General features: G+C 41.0%; 1 protein-coding gene across 1 annotated transcript in view; it reads right to left on the reverse strand.

Annotated features, from left to right (window-relative positions):
- Positions 1-2,721: 2,721 nt before the first annotated feature.
- tox3 (TOX high mobility group box family member 3) overlaps positions 2,722-22,155 on the reverse strand; it is a 38,661-nt gene continuing 19,227 nt past the window's right edge. Inside the window, exons 2-8 of the mRNA XM_013909444.1 lie at positions 19,106-19,171; positions 12,396-12,647; positions 5,892-6,155; positions 5,547-5,777; positions 5,351-5,431; positions 4,564-5,120; positions 2,722-4,485 (exon numbers count right to left, since the gene is read on the reverse strand). Of these exons, the coding sequence (XP_013764898.1) occupies positions 4,257-4,485; positions 4,564-5,120; positions 5,351-5,431; positions 5,547-5,777; positions 5,892-6,155; positions 12,396-12,647; positions 19,106-19,171 (1,680 nt within the window). The 3' untranslated portion in view covers positions 2,722-4,256. The remainder of the gene's footprint in view (positions 4,486-4,563; positions 5,121-5,350; positions 5,432-5,546; positions 5,778-5,891; positions 6,156-12,395; positions 12,648-19,105; positions 19,172-22,155) is intronic.

Here is a 22,155-nt window from a genome sequence, read left to right on the forward strand (position 1 = left end):
TAACAGCAGATTGTGATCTGTTTCAATATTCTATTTATTATGATCACATACAGTTAATCATTTACTGTTGTGGGGAAAGAGGTTTATTCATTACTAGCACCAAGTCACCAAAGTACAGACCAGTGATGTGCGTTTTTCTTTTGGTGCATGCTAACATGGAGGTATCAGATCTGTGACAGCGTAGCAGTGCACAAGCTGACAGAGGTCACAAGACTGGCAGATCAGACTTACCTTAACAGAATTCAACAAAAGCAGGGGATAAGCCTAATGGCTGAATCACTCGGTCTCCAAGGCAACATCATTGTGCTGAATTCCGTGGATGGAAAATGTGTGTACACATGCATGTTTCTTGTGCAAACGTGTTTGCGAAAGATCAGAAAGATGGAAAGGGAGCAAAAGAGTATAAATCTAAATATTTATGCATGGATCAAGTTTTCTGCAGCCTGATAAATTTATATTTGTTATATTTGTTATATTATATTTCCCCTAAAATTCATAAAAATAATATTTTAAAATTAAATCAAAGTGCTAAATTAACTGACTAAATCAGAAAGCTTGCAAAGGGTATCATAATATTTACACTAAGCCTATTGAATATTCTATTAACTTTGCTAAGAGTCTTTGTCTGTGGTGCTCCTTCAGTCTGGCAGGTCAAAAGTTCTCTAAACAAGCGTTACCATTGGTCAGGGATGTCAGCAGTCCGGCAGACTAACAGAGCAGCCAGCAGCCCCTTCCAAACAAAGTTCACTATTCATCTCAAAGGTCAATAGTTCTCTCTGTGAAGCTCATCAACGCAAGGTCAAGAATTCTTTAAATGTAGTCAGCCATTTCACTGGAGGTCTGATTCCTCCTAGTAAACAAAGCTTGACATTGGACTTGTAGAGGCAGATGTCTCTGCACTCTACTGGATCAGGTCTTATTAGGGAAAAAAAGGGTTGTTTTTCCTCCTTTTTCTTTAGGAGACAATGTTTAGGTTGCCGTATCATAGTGGCAGGTTCTGCATCTGCGACCAGACTGTGCGAGTGACTGCAGCGTGGGTCTTATGGTCAGATGGTCAGTGTCAGCAGGGCTTTTGTTAAGCTCATATTGTATCTGTGCAGTGAACGGGAAAATAACAAAAGAGCCAAATAAATCATTAAAATACAGAATCCCTTAGCTTCCACATCTGACTCCTTAGTCATCCTTGGCACTCTGCCCACCAACTGACCTCAGTGGGGAAGAAGGGGACAATTAGGTCACTTCATGACTGCATTACTCAAATGACATATTAATGTCATACTGCCCTTCATGCATTTCATCAGCCTTAGTTAATGATGAGGACAGGAAGAAAGAACTGCATAAGTTATTGACTGCTTCATTCTGTGATCATATCATATTGCACTGAGGAAACAAATGATCTTATGGATACAAGGCTGATGCATAAGGCAGGTGAATACATTTATTTATTCACCTATTCAGATGAAGCCAGCCTTCATGATCCGGGGATGTATAGCAGTGTATTATTCTTGTAAATTATGTGTGTGTGTATAATGGTGTTTTGAAAATATCTGTAACCTTTTTATTGCACAGTCCCATAACTCCAACCCTGGCTATGAGATATTTGTACACACAGTGACCGCAGTACTGAGGGGTTATGGAATAACAAGAAGCTCCATGCATTATTAATGGGCTCTGCTGTGAATCTGTTCAGAATAATAACAGCGATTTCCCAGAGCCTCATTACTGTGTGTTTTTAAAGCATGTGTTTGGTATCCATGGACACCCGCTCTCACATTCTCTTCTTCCCCCTGTATTGAGATTCAGGTCATGCACGGCACTTGCTGTTTTTAATTTTCATTTCATCATAAGCACTTTAAGACTGTTGCCAGTGCTTATTTGCAGTTTTCCTGCAGACCTCTTCACTCAGGCTTCTGACAGGACAGATGCTGCAATTAATCACGGCAGAGAAATGGGCATCATTTCCACACCGAGCTGAAGAACCAATCAGCGCAGCAGCAGAGGCAGCAGAGGCAGGCCTCCGCTCCAAATTACAAATGCCTTCCTAAAACTAACTAATTGAAAACAAACCAAAATGTGAAAATTCTATCAAGCCGCTATCACAGAAGCGCAGGAGCGAATTCACTTTCCTAATTTGTAACTAACATTAACCCGTGTTTAAAATGTCTCAGCTGCCATTGGAAGAAATAAAGGCCCCTTCTCTGGGCCAGTGGATTCACAGCCTATTGTGAAGATATGATAATTATTGTTTGCCTGCCTTCCCTCCCCCGCTCACCATATTATTCAAGGGAGCACAGCAAACCCCTGGGGATGTCTTGGAAATGAAGTGATTTTAAAAGGGAGTAAGAAAGAGGCAGAATCCAGTGCACTGGTGTGTGAGAAGGGGACTGTTATTGAGACAAGTACCAGTTACATGCTGACCTCGTCCAGTATCAACACTGTTTTTACACACAGTAACAATGGACTTCCATTCAAATCACTGAGAAACAGCACACAGTATAATAAAGCCAACATGAATGCTCATATAACCTTGTAAAGTATTGTTCTCATAGATTTACTTCATAGAAAACATACAAATTTATCTTTTTATATCTGGTGAGCGCTATGAATATCTATAACTGCGGTTCTCTTCAATAACTAACAAGGAAATAAAGGAGTTACGAATAGAAATTATGATTAATATAAATTTTGAAAGAAAACAGTTCCTTCAAATAAATATTTGTGATTGAGAGTTTAATTTTCAACAGAGACACAAAGAAATATATAATACTTCATACAAAATTATGGCTACTATCATATTAGTGGTGGAATGTCTCTGGATTCGTCTTCATGGCTGAGCAAAAACTCCAACATTAATTTACTTTTTCTATCTTGAGCAGAAAACAACCTTTTTCAGAACTCCATACGGATATGCATCGACTCTATGGACAGTTTTCAAATGCAGTTGGTTTTTAAGCAAAATACAAACAAAATTAATTGCTGCTATTGTAACTCATAAAAAAGTATAAAAGAGCAGAAATGCACTATGTGATATAGCAATCCACAGGTCGTTTAACAATGTTTTAATTAAAGCCTCACATATTAAAACTTTACAACAGGTGATATGAAAAATGTACAACATTTTCTTGTTTCTTTTTTTCCCCCGGGACTTCTGTACAGCTGGCAAAAATACCTCCGATGCCTTTTCAGTTGGCTTTGGCAGTGCAACAAACTGGCTCTGCTAGTTTTCTTTTTTCCATTTTTTTTTTTAAACAATGACAGTATCAAGGAGCAGAGTAAAAATACATCAATCCCCAAACCATCTGCCTTGATCCAGAAATTTGTATTTACCATAAAATATCCCCTTTCTTACACAAAATAAAAACATAATTTAATTGTTAAACATCTGAAGTAAAAACAAATAGATTAAAGAAGACTTTTTTTGGGAGGGTGCCAGTTACACACTTTTCGGCAAATCATCTGGAGGGTAAATTACTGGATAAAGGAGGTCTCGTCTCTTCCCACTCTACGAAACATGTACAGCAGATTACAGCTAGAGTGATGATGGGATGAAATAAATGATTTATGGCAGTTTCTCTCTCTGTCTGTTCAGTCGTTCATCCACAAATCTGGATCCCAAGACACTGTCTGCATTTGTGAAATGTTTTACATTTGTGTTCCAACACCACTGGGCCTCCAACATCCGATGATCTGTAGAGTTACGTCTGCAAGAATGATGGGTGAAAGAGAAAGGTTGGACTAAAGAAAGTTTGCTATATACCGGCCAGTGTGGGAGCAAAGACGGATGGTTACTGGTTTCCAGCAAGGATCCTGTGAGTCATTCAGTCCAGGCAAGAGCTGATAAAAATCCTTTTGATGAAACGCATTCAGAGCGTCCTCACACTGCGCTGAACTGACAACTCTGGCCTCATAAATAAAGCTTTATTGTTAAATAAAACAATGAAAGATTTGCTTCTTTCAACATACTGTGTGTCCAGTCAGTTCAAATTGAAAACTGAAAGACCTCACAAACAAATAAACAATCACTGGGTGCTCGCCCTAAAAGGCTTCTGTCATAGCTTAGCCTATTTTATAGACAAAAACCCAGTTAACATATTAATCCCCTGTACACGCATGTGCATATCTGTCTATAACAATGGACAAGTTCTTTGTATAACATTCTAAATCTTACACACACTTCTTAAGTGCAACTTAGAAAAGCAACATGTTTGATGCTTTTTATTCTATTCCTGTTCTTTTAGATAGGACTTCCATTTGGCTCAGTAAATGCTGACCTGGGATAGGACCTGGGCATGGGCCTGAATTTGGGAAGGATGCGGTTGCTGCTGTGAGGCTGGCTGCGGGCTGCCAAGTGATGCAGAGCCTCCCACTGAATGGGGTGTACCAGGAGAGTGTTGAGGTGGAGAACACTGGGCCTGGTGCTGCTGCTGCTGCTGCTGCTGATGATGATGATGATGTTGCTGCTGTTGCTGTTGTTGTTGTTGCTGCTGCTGCTGTTGCTGCTGCTGGAGTTGTTGAATCTGCTGCTGATGCAGCTGATGCTGCATCTGCATGTGCTGCAGCTGCATCTGCTGCTGCTGTTGTTGCTGCTGTTGCTGCTGCATGTGGTGCTGCTGCAGCTGTTGCTGGAGATGATGTTGGAAATGCTGATGCTGCATCTGCTGCTGGATTTGCTGGTGATGCATCTGCTGCTGCTGCATCTGATGGTGCTGGAGGTGCTGCTGCATCTGCTGCTGCTGTTGCTGCTGCTGGAGCTGCTGCATTGCATGCTGTTGCACCGGTTGCATGGGTGGGCTCATCTGAGAGACTGCTGTGGACTGGGCACCTGCCACCATGGACCCTCCAGCACCCATCTGGCCGAGCAGCTGCGGAGGCATCCCAGATGACATGTTCTGGTGGGAAACTGTAACAGAGGTCACGATTTGACTGCCCCCTAGTCTCATCTGCAGAGGCTTTGGGGCAATGGCCCGTGGCAGGGCTTGTTGAAGAGCCTGGGAAGCTGATGGCATGGAGGGGTGCTGGTTGAGGGGTGACGGCAGCACCAGGCCAGGGGACAGGCTTGTGGAGGCCAGGGTCTGCTGCACTGAGCGAATTGTCTGGGCTTCAGCTGATTCTGCTGCAGCCTGGATAAGTGAAAAACATAAAAACTTATTACGATTACAGATTTCACCCATTTAAAATCCCACTACCTCCCTTTAAATGACTAGCATATAGTATCTAGTAACTACTTCAGTCATTATAAGTCCTCTACAACTTCACAGTGCATAATATGACACAATGAACTCAATAATTCACATCACCTTTCGGATAAATTCACACATTTTAAAGGTGAAAAGAAGAAATGGTTTCTCACCTTGGAAACCAGGCTCGCACGGTATGCTGCTAGAGCTTTTAAATATTCTTTCTTGGCAGCTTCTGTTTTGCTTTTGTAAACCTGTGATGACACAAAAATGTGTGTGAACAGAAAATTACAGCTTTTAAAATGGCAAATAATAATAATTTAAGGTAGACTGCATACTACTTTAGAGTGGCGCTAAACTCTGTAGTACCTGCTTCTGTTCCTCTCCAAGACCATCCCACATAGATGCCACAATCTTTGACACTTCTCCAAAGGTGGCATTAGGATTCTGACCCTTAATAGCAGCCTGAGTGTCTCTAAAGAAAAGGGCATAAGCTGACACCGGCTTCTGGGGCTCATTGGGATCCTTCTTCTTCTTCTTTTTCGGGGTCTTAGATTTCTTTGTAGGATCAATGGGGGCTGGTCGTTTCTCCCCAATGACCTGAAATGATGGCAGAGTTGACATAAGGACAATAACAAAATTGCTCTTTAACAGAGTCTACTTTTTACTGCTACCTTTTAATACAGTAATCCAAATCATTAAAAGTTTGCTCACCCTGTTGGCTTCATCCTGCTCATCCTCATTGATGGAGCTGGAGGGTGAGGGTGTTGCAGACTTGCTGGCAGGAGGTGAGGGGGAAGTGTGGGTGATGTTGGGTCCTGCCATGTTTAAGGTTAGCTGTGTGTTGAGCTGGGATTGGTTGATGGTGGTCAGCTGATTTCGTGACATCATACCATTGGGGCTGTTCATGCTGATGATGGACTTCATCACCATGGCTGGGTTGGATGGATATTGACGTAGATGACCCGGGCCAATGTTCTGCAAAGAAATTCACATAATGGCAAACACCACTGGTTAAAATAATTCAATAAAACGGTACTTTTTAAAAATTCATGTTTTTGTTGACTGAGGCCTTTTCTGTTTATTTTTTTCCCCTGTACAGACTTCATGCTGCACCTAATTTGTTTCTGCTATCAAGCTTGAATAGCTGTACTCGCTGTGACACCATGCTGCCCAAAGCTTGAGAACCTGTATTCCTTTACCACAGCAGAAATGGGGTCATTGGATTCTGTGGGTTGTTATGTAGCAGATTACATGTCATGATGTCCTGGGTCTTAAATGTCTCTGTTACAAGACATGATAAATTATCTCAACACCCAAGGCGCCATCTTTATACGTCAGTAATAGATGACTACACAGCTTGGTTGATTCATTTCAAAACTCTATTGTATGGAAATCTGTGACACAGCTTTAGACTGCCCAGTCCCTGTAGGGGAACAGTGGACTTCAAATGCCACAGTAATATTACATGTGTGTGTGTGTGTGTGTCAGTTTGTATGCACTACTTTATTTAAGGTTATACAACTCCGAAGTAGGCACCTTTCAAAGATCATGCTTCACTGTTAAAGAGTGGGAAAAAAAATACTTGTACAGATCAACTCCATAAATCAGCCAGTTGAAGGAATGAAGCTTAAGAGGTTTGGACAGGTCCCATCCATTCTGCCATCCAGGGTATAATGTAATAACATTTTCTCTTTCACCTTTTCCTAGTAAAACATTCAGTTCTTGAAAGAGTCCTAAAGAAGGTACAGGCGAAGTGTTTGCATTGATTGTGGTGAGGAGGAAATTACGAAGCCTGCCAGCTCTCCAGAGGGAAGACTGATCAGACAGCCAACAGAGCTGACATGGAACAGAGAGGGGATGTGAACACAACAGAAAAGGTGATTTGTTCTCCCTGGGTACATCCATCTGGTATTCAGCAGCACAAACTCAATCTCTCCCAACATCAACACATCATAAACCCACGCACCTGGCTTTATTGAAAGAACCTTATGAATGCCCGTCTTCGAAAACAATATTGTAACACCATTCCAGACAGAAACATATTGGATCTACAATCCATTTCTTTCTCATATGCCATGTCTACTGCTTATCATAAATACAATCTATGAAATGAAAATGGATTTATATTTACATGAAAGAGCGGGTTTCAACAAAGAGATGAGGAAAAGTTGGGGAAAGAAATTTAAAAACATATTGTTATTGTTCTTCAAATATGGAAATCCTCACAAATAAAAGCTGCAATAAACAAGCCTGCAACCAAATGACTGTGATTTACATATCAGCAACCCACTATGTTCCAAGTGCTATTGTCATCTTCATTACTGGGAACACGATGGCTCACCGTTTGCTCTTTGCTCGCTACGAACATCAAAGATGCACACACTGAGCTCATTAGTCGTGGCCATCTGTATAATAACACTTTTGCCCAATCCTTATGGTGCAGTTTTGACTTAGAGCAGTGGCTCATTTTGCCGTTTGGGATGTGGTGAATCCTTTGAAATGGCTTCAAATTAAATATAGTGCATTAAAGAAACAAAGAAAAAAAAATGTTTTCGTGATCACCTTTAGACACATCATTATATCACATTCAACACCCTGCTAAATATCTGGTTTTACAACATATTTCTACAATAACCAGAGTACCAGCAATTTAGCACCTCACTCTACAAAAAAGCAACGGCAGTTGCGTCACTGAAATGCCAGCATTAGAACATCTGATTTGAATAAAAACATAACAGCTAATAAGTTAGTTGAAGAAATCATCTTAAGTAACAGTTGTCTTGATTGCGAATATGAATCTGATACTAGGGAGGTTTATTTATGTCCCTCTGGCTCCTCATTTGCATTTTGATTGCAGCATTGTCTGGAGTCACAGCAGACATCCAACCAGATAGTTTGATAGTCATCGTAAATCTGCAAATAATTCTTTATCTTGGGTACACAGTGGCCAGATGTGCCCTCCTCAATCAGATTTGTGCGTTTCTAGGTGTGCTCCTATCTGTGTGTTTGCACATCAAACACTAACAAGCTGAAATGTACTCTCTAATCAATAAAAGGTTTTTTGAATGTAAATTCAGTTTGTGCGATACCCCATTGTGTTGCTTTAAAATTGCAAAGCTGAAATGACTAACAACAAAATAATGATTTTTAGAATATTTCTTCTTTTTTTGCAGCATAGATTGTTTTGTTTTGTACATTATCACCGACTTTAACCACTCTGAACACAGCAGCAGCATAAAGTGTTCTGAAAGCTAGCACATGAGTGTAAAAAAATGTTTATTATATTCATTTATTTATTTTTTGACAATGCATGAAACCCTTTCCACAATAAACGCAGGTCAATAAAACCAGCAGCGGAGCTGAAAAAACAACATTATGCATTCACCAAGTGATAGAAATCTCAACACCGATGTCAATGAAAACAGACTCTAGTCTGTTCTTAAAGATATTGAAAATCAGAATTTGGGAAGAATTTATGAACAGTGGCACCAAGCTGTAACAGGCTGAAAAGAATGTTAACAAGTTCAATTTCCATTCAATCAATGCCAGAGCTCTTGGAAATGTTCCGTGGCAGGAGAGGAGTAAAATCATCTATATGTTAATTATAAGGATGAATCCCCCAGTAACTTTCGCCAGCATGAAAGGTCAGTCCTATTAAAGATAGTTTATCAGTGCTCTGCACATATTCCTTTACTCTGCTTCTAAACGGGAACATCATTTTATTTTTTTTTCCCTTCCATTTTCTGCAACCTGCTGAAGTCTGTGCTTAAGCCAAATGAGAAAAATGGAATTTTGAATGCCGGTAAAGGCTATAATAGCACGAAGATAAATTGTTTTTCTTTCCTCTGCCCTGTCTCAGTCAAACACACTTCGCTCTCTTTCCCTCTCTGTGGTGTGCAAACTCACTCCATCCATCTCGCCAACCTCTAACCCCCACTTAAAAACAAATCTCTCTCCTTCTCTCCTCCCCCTTCAAACTGCAAGGCCAGCAGGTCCCCTCCCCCCTTTGTCTGGTGCAGCCACTGACCCATACCCCTTTCCACCATTTCTCCTAGTGCATTATGGGTATTTAAAACTTGTCCAACATGACATCATTTCAGTTTGTGAGCTGCCTGAGAAAAGTAAATTACAGAATCAATCATGCAGAAGGTCAAGCTGAGACTTCATTACAAGTATTGCATGCCTGCATGAATATCTTTCATTTCTGACTGACCCAATATGTCACAATAGCTGTCTGTCGGGAGAGGAAAGAAAAAAGAAGAAGAAGAAGAAAAAAAATCTCTTAAATTGATGTACAACTCATGTCAGTGCTTCTTGGCTTGGAAAGGAGATAAGAGGACCGTGTAGAAAAACATGCTTTCTGCAACACTGCTCACATTTTCCATTTGATTCAGGATATAGTGGTTTTTGACCAGTCAGAATTGTGGGTATTATACTCACTCACAATCTACACAGTATCGTGGCATATCAAATCATGTGAACGGCAAACTACAAATGGCTTTTTCAGACTTACTTTTATCTTGCATGATGGATGCCGTTCAAACGCTACCATCGCTTATTAGCATATCTTTGCGGCTGCAAAGCTAATGACATGTGAAACAGCTAGTTGGTAATGAAAAATATATAATGCATTACCACATAGTGGTAAATGTAATAAGACAGCAGGGCTCATATCTTCTAAATATTGATTTTAACATCTAATACAACCGGTTGACTAGTGTAGGTATCAAATCCAATCAGAGAGGACACAGAGCCCATTTCACTACATGCTTACACGTGTCAAGAAAACCCTCAAATGTGGTGAAGGCACCAGGTGTTTTTTGAAATAGAACCCAGAGACCCTTGCTGTGCAGCAGGGAGAAAATCGAGAAGAAATTGTGAATAAAGCAATACTGGCAGCTCTAACTCCAGTACTATTTGGCACTATTGAGACTCAATCACAAATCAGGAGGACACATGCTGGGAGACAAAAATGAGAGTCAGAAGCTTGTTAGGAGAGCAGATTAAATAAATAATGACTTCAGATTCAGGGCTTGCCAGGCACATTGCAGCTGAGAAAATGTATTTCTCTTTGTAGAAGCCCAGCATCTGTGGCCAATTTGCAAGACATACGCTGAACATTAAGGGGAGAGGAATTAGCAGAACACTTGGCAATGCAATGACATGGAAGAAGCTTTTTGAAAATAGCCCAGGTATATTTGCTGGTCGGGTTTCTCATTAAGTTCTGATAAGAGACAGGCTTTCACACAGGCTAAGTATTCTACATGAGTAAGCTAGCACAGAGGAAGGAAACCAAGACAAGAGTTTGGGAAATATGAGCATGGTGGCTTGATGAAAAATGTAATTGCAATAGTGCACGGTTTATTTGTTTGCCCCTGAAGCCATAACAAATAACACAGAATGTAATCATGTATATAAGGTTGTCATTCCTTTATCAGTGTGCTGACAAAATGACAAAATACCCCTGTTAGGGCCTTCGTAAATCATTGTCTCTATATATGGAATACAGTGAAAACAGTGCTGTTACTTATCTCATTTAGTTGCATTCTCTTCTCAAAGCAAAGATAAAACCACAGATGAATAGAATTTCTAAAGGCATTGTCACAAGACTTTTGGGGATCAATCCCATTTACAGGAAAAATGAGGGGCCACCACAAGTCTTCCTGCGGTACAATGTGCGATGACTGATAACGAGTGAGTAGTGTGCCGACGACAATGCCACGAGGCAAAGAGTAAAAACCCACATTCTCCCCTCAGTTTTTAATAGAGTCTCTGCACAATCAGAGACATGAGCCATGCAAATGGTGTTAAAGAGGAATAATGTTTGAGAATCAAATCTAATCCTCCAGCAAGTCATGAGAACAGTCAGGAATGTAATTGTGTCAAGGTTCCGTTTCTTCCAGATGCAGAAAGCTTAACTGACCATGAAATGAAAATTCTTTAGGCAAAAAGCCTTCAGGGGCTCACTTACTGTATGCAGCCGAGATATTTTAAAAGCTGCAATTATTTCACATGCCAGAAGCATGGGAGCAGGAAAAAGAGCTGTAAAAATGTTACAGTCCTTTCCCATATGGAATGTAAATAAATAAATATACCTAATATCACTGTGATTCAACAAATGTGTTAGGGAGAAATGGGGACAGAGGGTCTAAAACACATTACATTTATTCACACACACTTCTAATAATAATAATGGCGCCTCATCTCAATGCAATCTGATTTGTGACTCACAAAGCAAATGCACCATCAATACCATCATCTTTTTGCTGATGCCTTTGTCCTTTCAATTCTTCTCTCCTAAATGAATCTTCCATTTTTGTAATGGCTCTGTAAGACAACTAGGCAGCCAGTGACATTTCCATTTTTCCTCCTCAGTGCTTCCATGATTGTGGCATTTGAAAATGCCTGTCCAACCTCAGACAACGATCTCACAATCTGTAGCACACAACAGTATCAACATAAAGAAAGTGATTATTTCACTCTACAGTTCTATGTTTAATCAAGTGCAATAATGTTAACTAATTAAAATTATACGTGTCAACATTTTACTAGTGGGATAATTCTCCCCAGTCCTAAACTCTAAAAATAGCATGTGTCGTTACTGAAGACCTCATGTGACACTTTGCTGAAGCGCAGATCAGCATTTACAGCAGGAAAAAAAGGTTTCAGGAGGTAACATGAATTAAATATGAGCATGTGAAACTGTGGCACGTTTGGGTCCCATTTTCACCGTCCTCCTGGGGATGAATGAGCATTGTACTCTAACACCTGTGATCTATTCACATCTGTTCACCTCATATAGAGAGGGATCATTCACATTCCTGTTTTGTTTTTTTGTTGTTGTTTTTTAACAGATAAAAAATGCTCACAGTAAGTAACATAATATCATGACATTTACTCAATGTGATCATATACCTCCTGTGTTGTAAACAAGGCCAGATGCTGTGCCAGATGCACCGACAATAGGAGGCATGCAAAACTCTGAAGGTGACATTACGGTATGGTTCAGTAAAAGGGCCTTCTTATAAAGGTGGATTAGTGCAGCTCTCCAAATTCTGTCTTAAAGTCTTTCAGTTTGGATACATCATCAAAAAATAAATCTGGAGAGTAGGACACTTGCTGGAGAAGCACTGGTGCAAGATTTCTTATTCTAGATAAATGAGAGCAAGATAATGGTTTTTTTTCTTCACTTAGTTGTGAGATGGCAGTGCTCACCACAGACTGGCCGTTGTTGACAGACACCCCTTCTTGGTCCATCATGTTGCGTGAGATGGTAATCGAGGGCAGATCCAGACTCTGTGGGGGAAACTGGGGGATTAAGGGACCCCTGTGTGGAGCTGGGGGCTCAGGCATTGCTGGGAATGGCGAGTCCACTTCTGACAGACCCAGACCGGACTCCGTCTCAGGTGGAGGTGTAATGGGAGGAATCTCAAACTCCTCATCTCCCAAGCTGGGTGTATGAAAAGTCTGCAAGAAAGAGGAACAAAGAAGAAAATTATGAAATCCACCAACACAAAAGAGGCAGGAAGCATTTGTTGAGGTGGGCCTTATCTAACAGGCTGGAAGGAAACCTTCAGGGATTAAATCAGATGACTTTGTTTAAGAGATGGAGTGTTTTAGTGGAGTGGTAACACACTTTTCTGTAAGTGCACTAAGATGTAACATTTCCTAAACCTATTAAAGTCCACTTTAAGGAAAAAGAAGGAAGAAGGCGAGTGTGGAGAAAGACGTCAAAAGCAAAAATATCAAGCAGCAATCATGGGAGAGAGAGGATACATGATAAAAGCCCTTAATCTTGGGGATGTTGGGTTGAAGTGCAGTGAAAATACACGTCACAGGGAGATGGGTTTAAAGAACATTTTCAAAGATTATAACGCTTGGCCAGAAGTGTTTCTTTTTGTTCCCCTTGCCTGCACCCTTAAATCTGCTCATCAAACAGCCTAATCCTTCTGCCTTTCGAATTAAAGCTTTTGGTCACACTTAATTTGCTTATGTGCCTTCTTGGAGATGGAACTGTTCACCTACTTGGGTCTTGTTTTCATCTATGCATTGCATTAAGCTACTCTCTGCAAAGCCAAAATATTCATACCCTCACAATGACCACACTGTTGGTTACTTGGAAGCACAGCAAGCCTAGCACCTAAGATAGCAGGCCCTGCATTTATGTGAACCTGCAACCTCTTTAAAGCACAGTTCACTTACTGAAAGTAACATGGTTTAAAATGCTCACACTGAGTAAAACAAAACTCATGTTAAACTCCAAGAATTCTTGGAAATGTTAGGGTATGTGGACAAAGAGAAGCTACCGGTAGTTCTGCATCAAGAATCTGCTTGAGGTTGTTCACAAACACCACTTTCTTGGCCCTGCGTCACTTTTATAGCAGCGGTTGCTTGTTAAGCCTCCTCCCAAATCCTCATCTAGTTCCTGAAATTTCTCAGACAATCATGGCATGAAAATAATTGGCAAAAAAACAGAAGGAAGCAGGCACTTATGCCAATTCGAACAGCCACAGATGAGTTTCCCCCATGCCGATTCACCTTTTCACACACCTGCCTGTAATTCTCAGAGGGATTGAGAGTCCTAGAGATGTTCATGCATTGCTTTTTGAGATAAGCTCCTTTGAAAAGGGTCCCGTTTTTCCCCTTACTCTTACCACTTACTCACATGTAAAGCATCATTCAACACCCTGTAGTTCTGGCATGATGTAAAAACAGGAATGGGGACCTTAACCTCAGCAGAGGTGAAGATGTGTTATCTAAAACACCTATAAACCTGATATTAACAACCCTGTCTTCCTCTGCTCTGCCTCTGGTAGGTAGGGGATAGAATAACAGAATAGAGACAAGGGAGGGAATATGCCAACACAGACCTTGATTAGGGAGTATTAATGTTCCCCTTGCTTGCTTTAGCACACAGACACTTGAAACTAATTCATTGCCTACTCAGGGCAGCTGTCTTGACAAGCACTGATGAATTCCAGTGGCGGGAGAAGCTAATAGAGTTTTTATTCTCCCATTTTCTTTCTCTCTTCCTGCTCCCTACCACTGCTTCACTTTTCAGTGCTTGTTTCATAGCTAGAGAATCCGTTCTCCTTTCGGAAGGAGCTAAGGTCATATTCAGGGCCTCTGGCTCTCAAAGTGTGAAATAAATCACAAGCACCTTAGGAACATTTACTAACAGTCCACTGCTGTCATATTATGCTCCAGTCCACTCAAAAAACCACTGAAAGTTAGTTCACAATAATGCCTGTTCAGCAGCATGTGAATGAAAACCCAGTGTACGTTTATAAGGTTAATAAAACAAAACTGTCATGAGTCATGGACAAAATGTTCCAGTAGCACATGGAAAAGATCAGAGATCGTCTATCATCACAGCCGTCATTCAACTTTTTCAACTTCCCCGTGGAGCAGGGTCAATCCCCATACCAGCCTTCAGATCTATCGCCCCAGTCTCATCTGGATCACATCATGCAACAATCTGAAGACATTGGCACTCTATCATAATCTCTCTAACAGGAGAGTTTCATCCTGTCTTGTCCACTACAGCCAGATACACTGCTTAGGCTGTGATTCTATGGCCACATTCATCCACGTGAGCCCTGCGGGGATGTTTTTGAGGGGAAAAAAAAAAAAAAAAAAACATCACTAGCATTTTTTTGCTCTACTCGACTATGAATACTATTTGCTGATCTAAGTAGGTTTCCTGTGGCGTTACTCTGTGTAAGGTAAATCAGGGCAGAACTATATAGGGCACTGGCTCCTATATTCTGGTGCATTGTGGCCTGAATTACAAAGCCAACCTAGAGATTTGAGACAAATGTCAAAGAGGAAGGTTGGCTGAGGTCAGCTACACTTTTGTAAGGGAGCAGTACAAGCATGACTGTGACCTTTAAGTGAAACACAGACATGTACTTGCTGGAGAGGAATGCTGGTGTTTAGTATCTGCTAAACAGCATGGAAGTGGAGGATAGCGAAAGCAAAAATCACAGTGGATGTGGGAAGATGGAGCAAGATCAGTATCACAGTCTGCGCCTGTATGCTTTGCCTCACTCTGTTAATGATGATACAAATTAACATCAACACCAGGGGCACTGATAATGGAGACATGGAGTTTTTGCCTCATATAGGGGGGAGGTTATGGAAGATGTCAGCTGTCTGTGTAGAAAAGGCCCTCTCCCTAGGGAAGAGGTGCCAGATTTTACTGGATCCCACAGAGTGTTACAGTGTTGCACACTGTCTGGTGTCATTTCACATAAAGCCAGTTTAATTCTTCACCAGGAGCAGCTTAGGGGGCTCTGATCGGAGATTAAGAGATGCACAATCCACTTTCTTCGCATCACCAGCCTGATTATCCATTTAAATTGTTCTGAAAGGCTCAGCAGAGCCAAGTGCCAAGCCAGATGCTGGCTTGGGAAGTGCAGGCATGTACATGTTAAGGGGTGTTTCCATTGGCAGAACACAACAGACAGAAAGAGAGAAGGATTGTGTGTGTGTGTGTGTGTGTGTGTGTGTGTGTGTGTGTGTGTGTGTGTGTGTGTGTGTGTGTGTGTGTGTGTTTCCATTGGCAGACACATGGTTCAGTGGTCTGAGGACAGACAAGGGCTTGTAACAGAGAGGCCTGATGTACCCAGCATGAGCATCCTAAGCAGGTGTGTGGGAAATCCCCCAGTTCTTAGAACCCATTGGAGGTGGATCAGCCCAAATTGTACCAAGAGAAATTCTCAACAGTTGTTATATTGTGCTGGGTCAATTTTCAGTGTAGGATCTATGTGATTTTAGATAATCAATCAATCACAGGAAAATTTACAAAAATGTCAAGCTTAACTCAAAGTCTTGTTGAACAGCATCCTAAATGCTTGCACTGACAATGCAAATGATTTAAATATCCCTTTTGCCATTTTTACTTGTGTCATAGTAAAAACACAAGTAAAAATGGTGCCATAGATAAACTTGTTTCATAGATAAACTTCAAAAAGTTAAGAGAAATGACAAATGTAACTTCAGTTTGTTAACTCGAATTATGTTTCATTTCGTTGCACTTCACTTTAACAAAAATGTTTAGCTTATGTTGCTACAAGAGGAGCTCTGAGCAGAGCAAAAAGTAGAATGATACTAGAAAGTTGTGCATATCTAGGAACTAAGACTTGATTCTCTTCGCATGTGTTTTTTATAGTTAGTTTATTTTTGTCTAAATTACTTTGTCTAGTAAAGATATTCCATAGTTTAGGCAGAACCTGCTTGAACATCTTTTCTGAAATATGTGGAACTGAATGTTTCAGCATCAGTCCCCTTAGTTTCACAATAAATATATGTACCAAATCTCTTGGCAGCCCATGCTTTCCTTTTCATTTCCAAGATGTCACTGAAAGCCAAAAATGTCAACCTTATTATGGTGCTCAAGGACAAGTTATCCCCAAGAGCCCTGTTGCTAGCATGCAGTGGAAAAGAATGAAAGCACAAGACTTTAGTGCAAACACAAAATGTTGTCATAAACAGTATAACATTGGTTTATAGAGAATGTATGAACTACAGAAATATAAAAGGGATGTGACTGGGATGGGAATCACTGAATTTTCCCTTCCAGTGGATTATCCCTGCGGTGCCTTGGAGCTCTTTCAATATCAGAACAAGAGGAAGAAAAAGCTTTTCAGGCAATATTTCCAGTCGTTCAATAAATGTAGTAATGCAATTCACAGATGTAATAACCAAGAGTTGTTAAAGGCAGCAGCATGCAATTACTGCATATAATAGGCCTCAGAATCAATAGAGGCTGGACTGAGGATCCAGTTTCAAATATCTAGACAGGCAGAGTGCAGCTACTCAAATGACAACATCAACCATGGCACCCCTAATCGGCACTATTTCAAATTTGGATCATTTGTAGTCCATTTCTACATATTTATAGTTCATTACATGATGCTAATTTGATTGGGAAAGTAAAGTGATACATCTGAGTGGAACACAATCTCAGTGTACAGTATCCTTTTCACTTAGGAAAGCAGTCAACCTTTCTCTCCTAGGATGTATGCTTTACCAGGCACACCAAGGTCATCTTATCTCATTCTCTAAGTGCATAAGGTAAATGATACAACAGCCATCCAAACAGCAATGCGAGTCTGTCGCTCTGAAGCAGAAGCAATCTCACACACTGTGTGCAGTTTTAAATATACAGTATCCACTGTGTAAATAAAGAGTAGCTGGATGTAAACAGGTTTGCATTTTTTGCTTTAAGTCATTTGTGGTAAAGCAAAACATCTGTATATATAGTAACTTTGAAGCAAGGAATAACCCATGCTTATTCTTACACATGAAAGAGTAGGCAAAGTATCCCTATGGCTCGATTTGAAAACAATAACTAACCAAACGTGGGGGCATAAATTTAACTTTGCCATGTTTATCATGGAGCCTTCATAAAGGAGACTTCCTTTCTTCTCCTGTAGCCACAACACAAACCAGACACAATCGGTACATTTAACCAGTGCTATTGTACATATGGTGTGAAACCTCGCAACTCAAAGTGGAAATCACTTTAATCTCACTTTAGCTCAGATTGCAACAAACAATACTTTGGACACTCCAAATCTTGACAAGAAAACCCTATGCTTAAGGCTTCTTCTTGCTCTTTCTTTCCTTCAAAGCACAATACCATCTGTGCCCTAACACTGGAAACAGTTGTTCCTTTTGATAAAATGCAAATGAGCTGGGCTGTTTTTATTAAGGAGTGCACCCCCAGCCCATTCCCCCCGCTTTCACTTACTGCCACAGTGGGCCCTCACAGCTGGGGGCTGAACGCTCTCCAAGCAGCCTGTGTCGGCATGGTCCCTGCTGCAGTGGGCCTCAGCAGCCCGTGGATACAGAGGATGCGCCCACTCAGCGTAAATGTGGGGGAAAATTAGACTTCTTCCATAATACTCTGCGGCTTTGTGAAGCAGCCACTTTATGAACATGAGGTCATGCGCTCCAGACACTTCTGTGTAGCTGCCCGAGTTTGAATGTCACAGTTGCATCCCTGCTGCCCAACTGACATGAATGAAAACAATACGGTTAACAATGACATCTATTTCAGTATTTTGGAGCTACTATGTAATGATGCTTTGCTTTGGGTTTTGAAGCCAGATCAATCTCCCCTGCTAAACTGGATGAGATTAGACAGTTTGAACCACAGAGGATGATGGGTATTTTTGGTGCACTTGTCTCTAATGACAGGGCAGCCGAGTGGGTGGAGGGGGAATAAAATGGATAAATTTAGCACACTGTTAGGACTGCTATGGCTCACAGAGTCCGTTATATACCTCCAGAAGAACAACTGCTCCCTTATTCTTTTCAATGCGACAGTATAGTACACAGTTTTTGCAGCAGCTCCTCAGCCAAAGATTGCTGGTGACATTTCACTTTCTGTAAGTGCCAGGAGATAGCACAGCTCAAAGAGTGACACAACTATGGAGTTTGTTTATGCTTCTTTATTACATCTTTGAAAAGAGAAGGAAAACAGGTGTTTTTATCCTCAGCTTTCTGAGATATCACTTCATCTTACAAAGCATAGTTGAAGCAGTCACATCACATTAGCGTCCGCTCTCACAAGTTACAACCAAGCCTGAAGAGGTTTTAAGGAGAGGAGGAACAAATTGAATGGTAAAAATTTATTTCCTGATTGAGATGGCAAAACAGTCATTTATTTCCAGGAATATTTCCTATCAGATATGAAGCTTATTCTGACAGTTATTCATGGCACTTCTACCGCATCCCATTATTTTCAAAGAATTATTCAAACGCCAAAACCAGAGACTGCTTTATTCCATAACATGTATAAAAAGGTGTAAATTATCATTTTATTTAGTCATGTTTAAAAAAAAAAAAAAAGACAAACAAAGACTCATTTTCACACCCAAATTTGTTTACATTCATGGAAAACAGAGTATACTTACATCCCCAGCAGCGAGCAGGGCACCATTCGCCTCAGCCATGTTCATGTAGTTGTTATTATTCTGGAACTGGAAATGAAAACAAAGAGAAAAAAAACCCACAATCAGCCGAGTGGTGTCCAGATAACATCCAGTGTAAATCAACTTACTTCCCTCTCATAACCAACACCTGTCACTCAAACAGATTGTCATACATGGCTCTGAATATTTGCACACTGGGTTAACCCCTGTCTCTACATGCATAAGCACATTCTGCCACTCTGCCATTATTGTGACATGATGAGAGGCATTTGAGAGGCCCTGGCCAATTCAAACCAGGGTAATGAGAATCTGGTCCAGCTATTCAGCTCTTATGGGATAGCAATTAAGGATATGTTTGCATCACAAAGCCAAGTATCAAGATGCAGTGGCAGGTTATTAACTTAAAATAACCTATGGGAGAGGAGTGATACTGGGGGGAAATAAGGAGGTAGAGGGTGTTTTTATTATGGCTGCTGTACATTTTAGGTCAACGGGAACATTTGACTAAGTCCATGTTCATGAAGAAACTAATTTCCCCCTGATCCGTTACAAAAATATGTTTCTACTTCAGCATTTACATATTAATAGATACAGTCTTTAGTGGTGAGTTAGAGCCATACTGTAAAGACACATTAGTGATTAAGGGAGTTGATAAGCTATCAAAACCCTGTACTTTGGAAAGAAATAACATGTTTTTACAACATCCCCCCCGCCCCTACCAACCCACACATGGCCTGTTGGCAAAATGGCAGCCACTTCCTTTCTTCATAGACACAACCATGCTGACAGGTAGGAACAATGGGACATAGAATGAAGAATTATGGGCTAGCAGCTGGGCCCACGAGCACAATGCACCTCTCTGTGAGTGAGGAGAGCAAACCCCAGCCTACACAGCTCAGAGGAGAAAGAAACGCAGCACGTTTGCGTCTTCATGAGAACGTTTTACCTGTTTTTAACAAAGCTCTGAAGTCATCTCTTTTGTATGTTTATTACAAAGTCACTCTCTTAAAACATCATGAGTGAAAAAACTAATAGACGGGGGGGAGGGGGGAGAGGGAACAGAAAGAGAACGAGGCAGAGAGAAAAATGCTTCTTATCAGAGCAGAAGCCAAACAATAGTGGAAACAAATTAAGATCAGAGCAAACTGAGAAGTGCATTAATATATTTTCGAGCCCTTTGTGGTTTTCTTTCTATACTCTTTTTCTTCTGAGTGGTTAGTATGCGAATGTAATTACCGAAAGAACTGCTGCTAATCAACTGCGAATGGTATCCATTAATTAGTCTATGCCCTGGAGAGAGAGTTGAGAGTCAGCAGCAATGTTAACAGTGTTGCGCACCAATGAGAACAGGGAGCCACAAGCTCCACTAGCAGTTGCTGAAGCAGGTGGTTTGAGCCACCTAGGCTTCCAGTGCCATCTTACCTGGAGCTGTCCTACTAAACTATATCCGACTCAAATGAGTTTACATATTTGAACAAACGTATAAAGACACACACACACACACACACACACGAGCCTCTGCTGGAAAAGTAACTGTCAATTGCTGGCACTGCTTCGCTTCCCAGCTGTGTGGAACTTTGAGTCATGACATGGCTAGGTTACGTCAGCTACTCAGCTTGTAATTAACCTTATGCTGGGCTTATCTTGGAAGTGTTACTCCGTTCCCCTTCTTCTTTTAGATAATAAATTGAAGTCTCAAAGATATCCTTCTCTATTCAAGCACTAGAACATTGTTCTGATTGTGGGAGAGATACGGCTTCATGCAGGGCTGCTTCCGCCTCTTCTTGCCCTGTGCCTGAACGAAAGATTTTTTTTATTTATTTATTTTAAAAGGGCTGAAAGTGTACACTCACTGTGAATTGTGTACACCTTCCTATTACCAGGTCTGACCCCCTTTTGCCTTGAGAACTGCCTTCTGATTGTGGGAGAGATACGGCTTCATGCAGGGCTGCTTCCGCCTCTTCTTGCCCTGTGCCTGAACGAAAGATTTTTTATATTTATTTATTTTAAAAGGACTGAAAGTGTACACTCACTGTGAATTGTGTACACCTTCCTATTACCAGGTCTGACCCCCTTTTGCCTTGAGAACTGCCTTCATTTGGGATGGCATTGATTCTACTGGGAACATTCCTCAGACATTTTTGCTCATTTTGCATGACAGTTGCAACGGATTTGTTGGCTCAGCATCCATATGAATATTTCATTCCACCACATCCCAAATCTGCTCTATTCATCCGAGATCTGGTGAGAGTGACGGTGAACTTGCGGTCATGTTCAGAAAACCAGTCTGGTAATTTTTGTTTCTTAACATGGCATACTATCTTGGAGCCATCAGAAGACGGATGGACATGGTCAGCAACAATGCTTGAGTAGAATGTGGCATTTAAACCATGCCCAATTAGTATTAACATGATCCCCACATCACTACACCGTGGACAGCCTGAACCATTGATGCAAAGCAGGATGATCCATACTTTCATGTTGTTTATGCCAAATTCTTACCCTACTATCGAGGGTGGTAGGGTCAGAAATCGAGATTTTTATCAGACCAGGCAAAATTTTTCCAATCTTCTGTTGTGCAGCTTTGGTGAGCAGTGAAAACTGTAGCTCAGTTTTCCGTTATGAGCCAACAGACATGGCATCCGGTGTCGTCTCCTGCTGCTGTAGCCCATCTGCTTCAAGATTTGATATGCAGTGCAGTCAGAGCTGCTCTTCTGCAGTCCTTACTATTGCCTTCTTATCAGTTCAAAACAGTCTAGCCATTGTCCTCTGACCTGGCATCAACAAGGCATTTTCACCCAGATAACTACTGGCATGAATATGGCTAAATGCATTAAAATGCTGCCATGTGATTAGCTGATTAGATATTTGCATTTAAACAGAAACTTAATAAAGTGGCCAGTGAGTGTATCGTAACCATTTCTTCATGTCCTTGCTATTGCGAGCTAAAACACAACCCGAAAGAACTCATTACTCTACACAGAAACAAACTTTGAACAGCTTCAGTTCAACAGCCTCTTTTTCTATAGCGA

This window comes from Pundamilia nyererei, unplaced genomic scaffold (assembly GCF_000239375.1).
Source record: "Pundamilia nyererei isolate P.nyererei 1_Seehausen unplaced genomic scaffold, PunNye1.0 scaffold00025, whole genome shotgun sequence".
In the NCBI taxonomy this organism is placed as follows: domain Eukaryota; kingdom Metazoa; phylum Chordata; class Actinopteri; order Cichliformes; family Cichlidae; genus Pundamilia; species Pundamilia nyererei.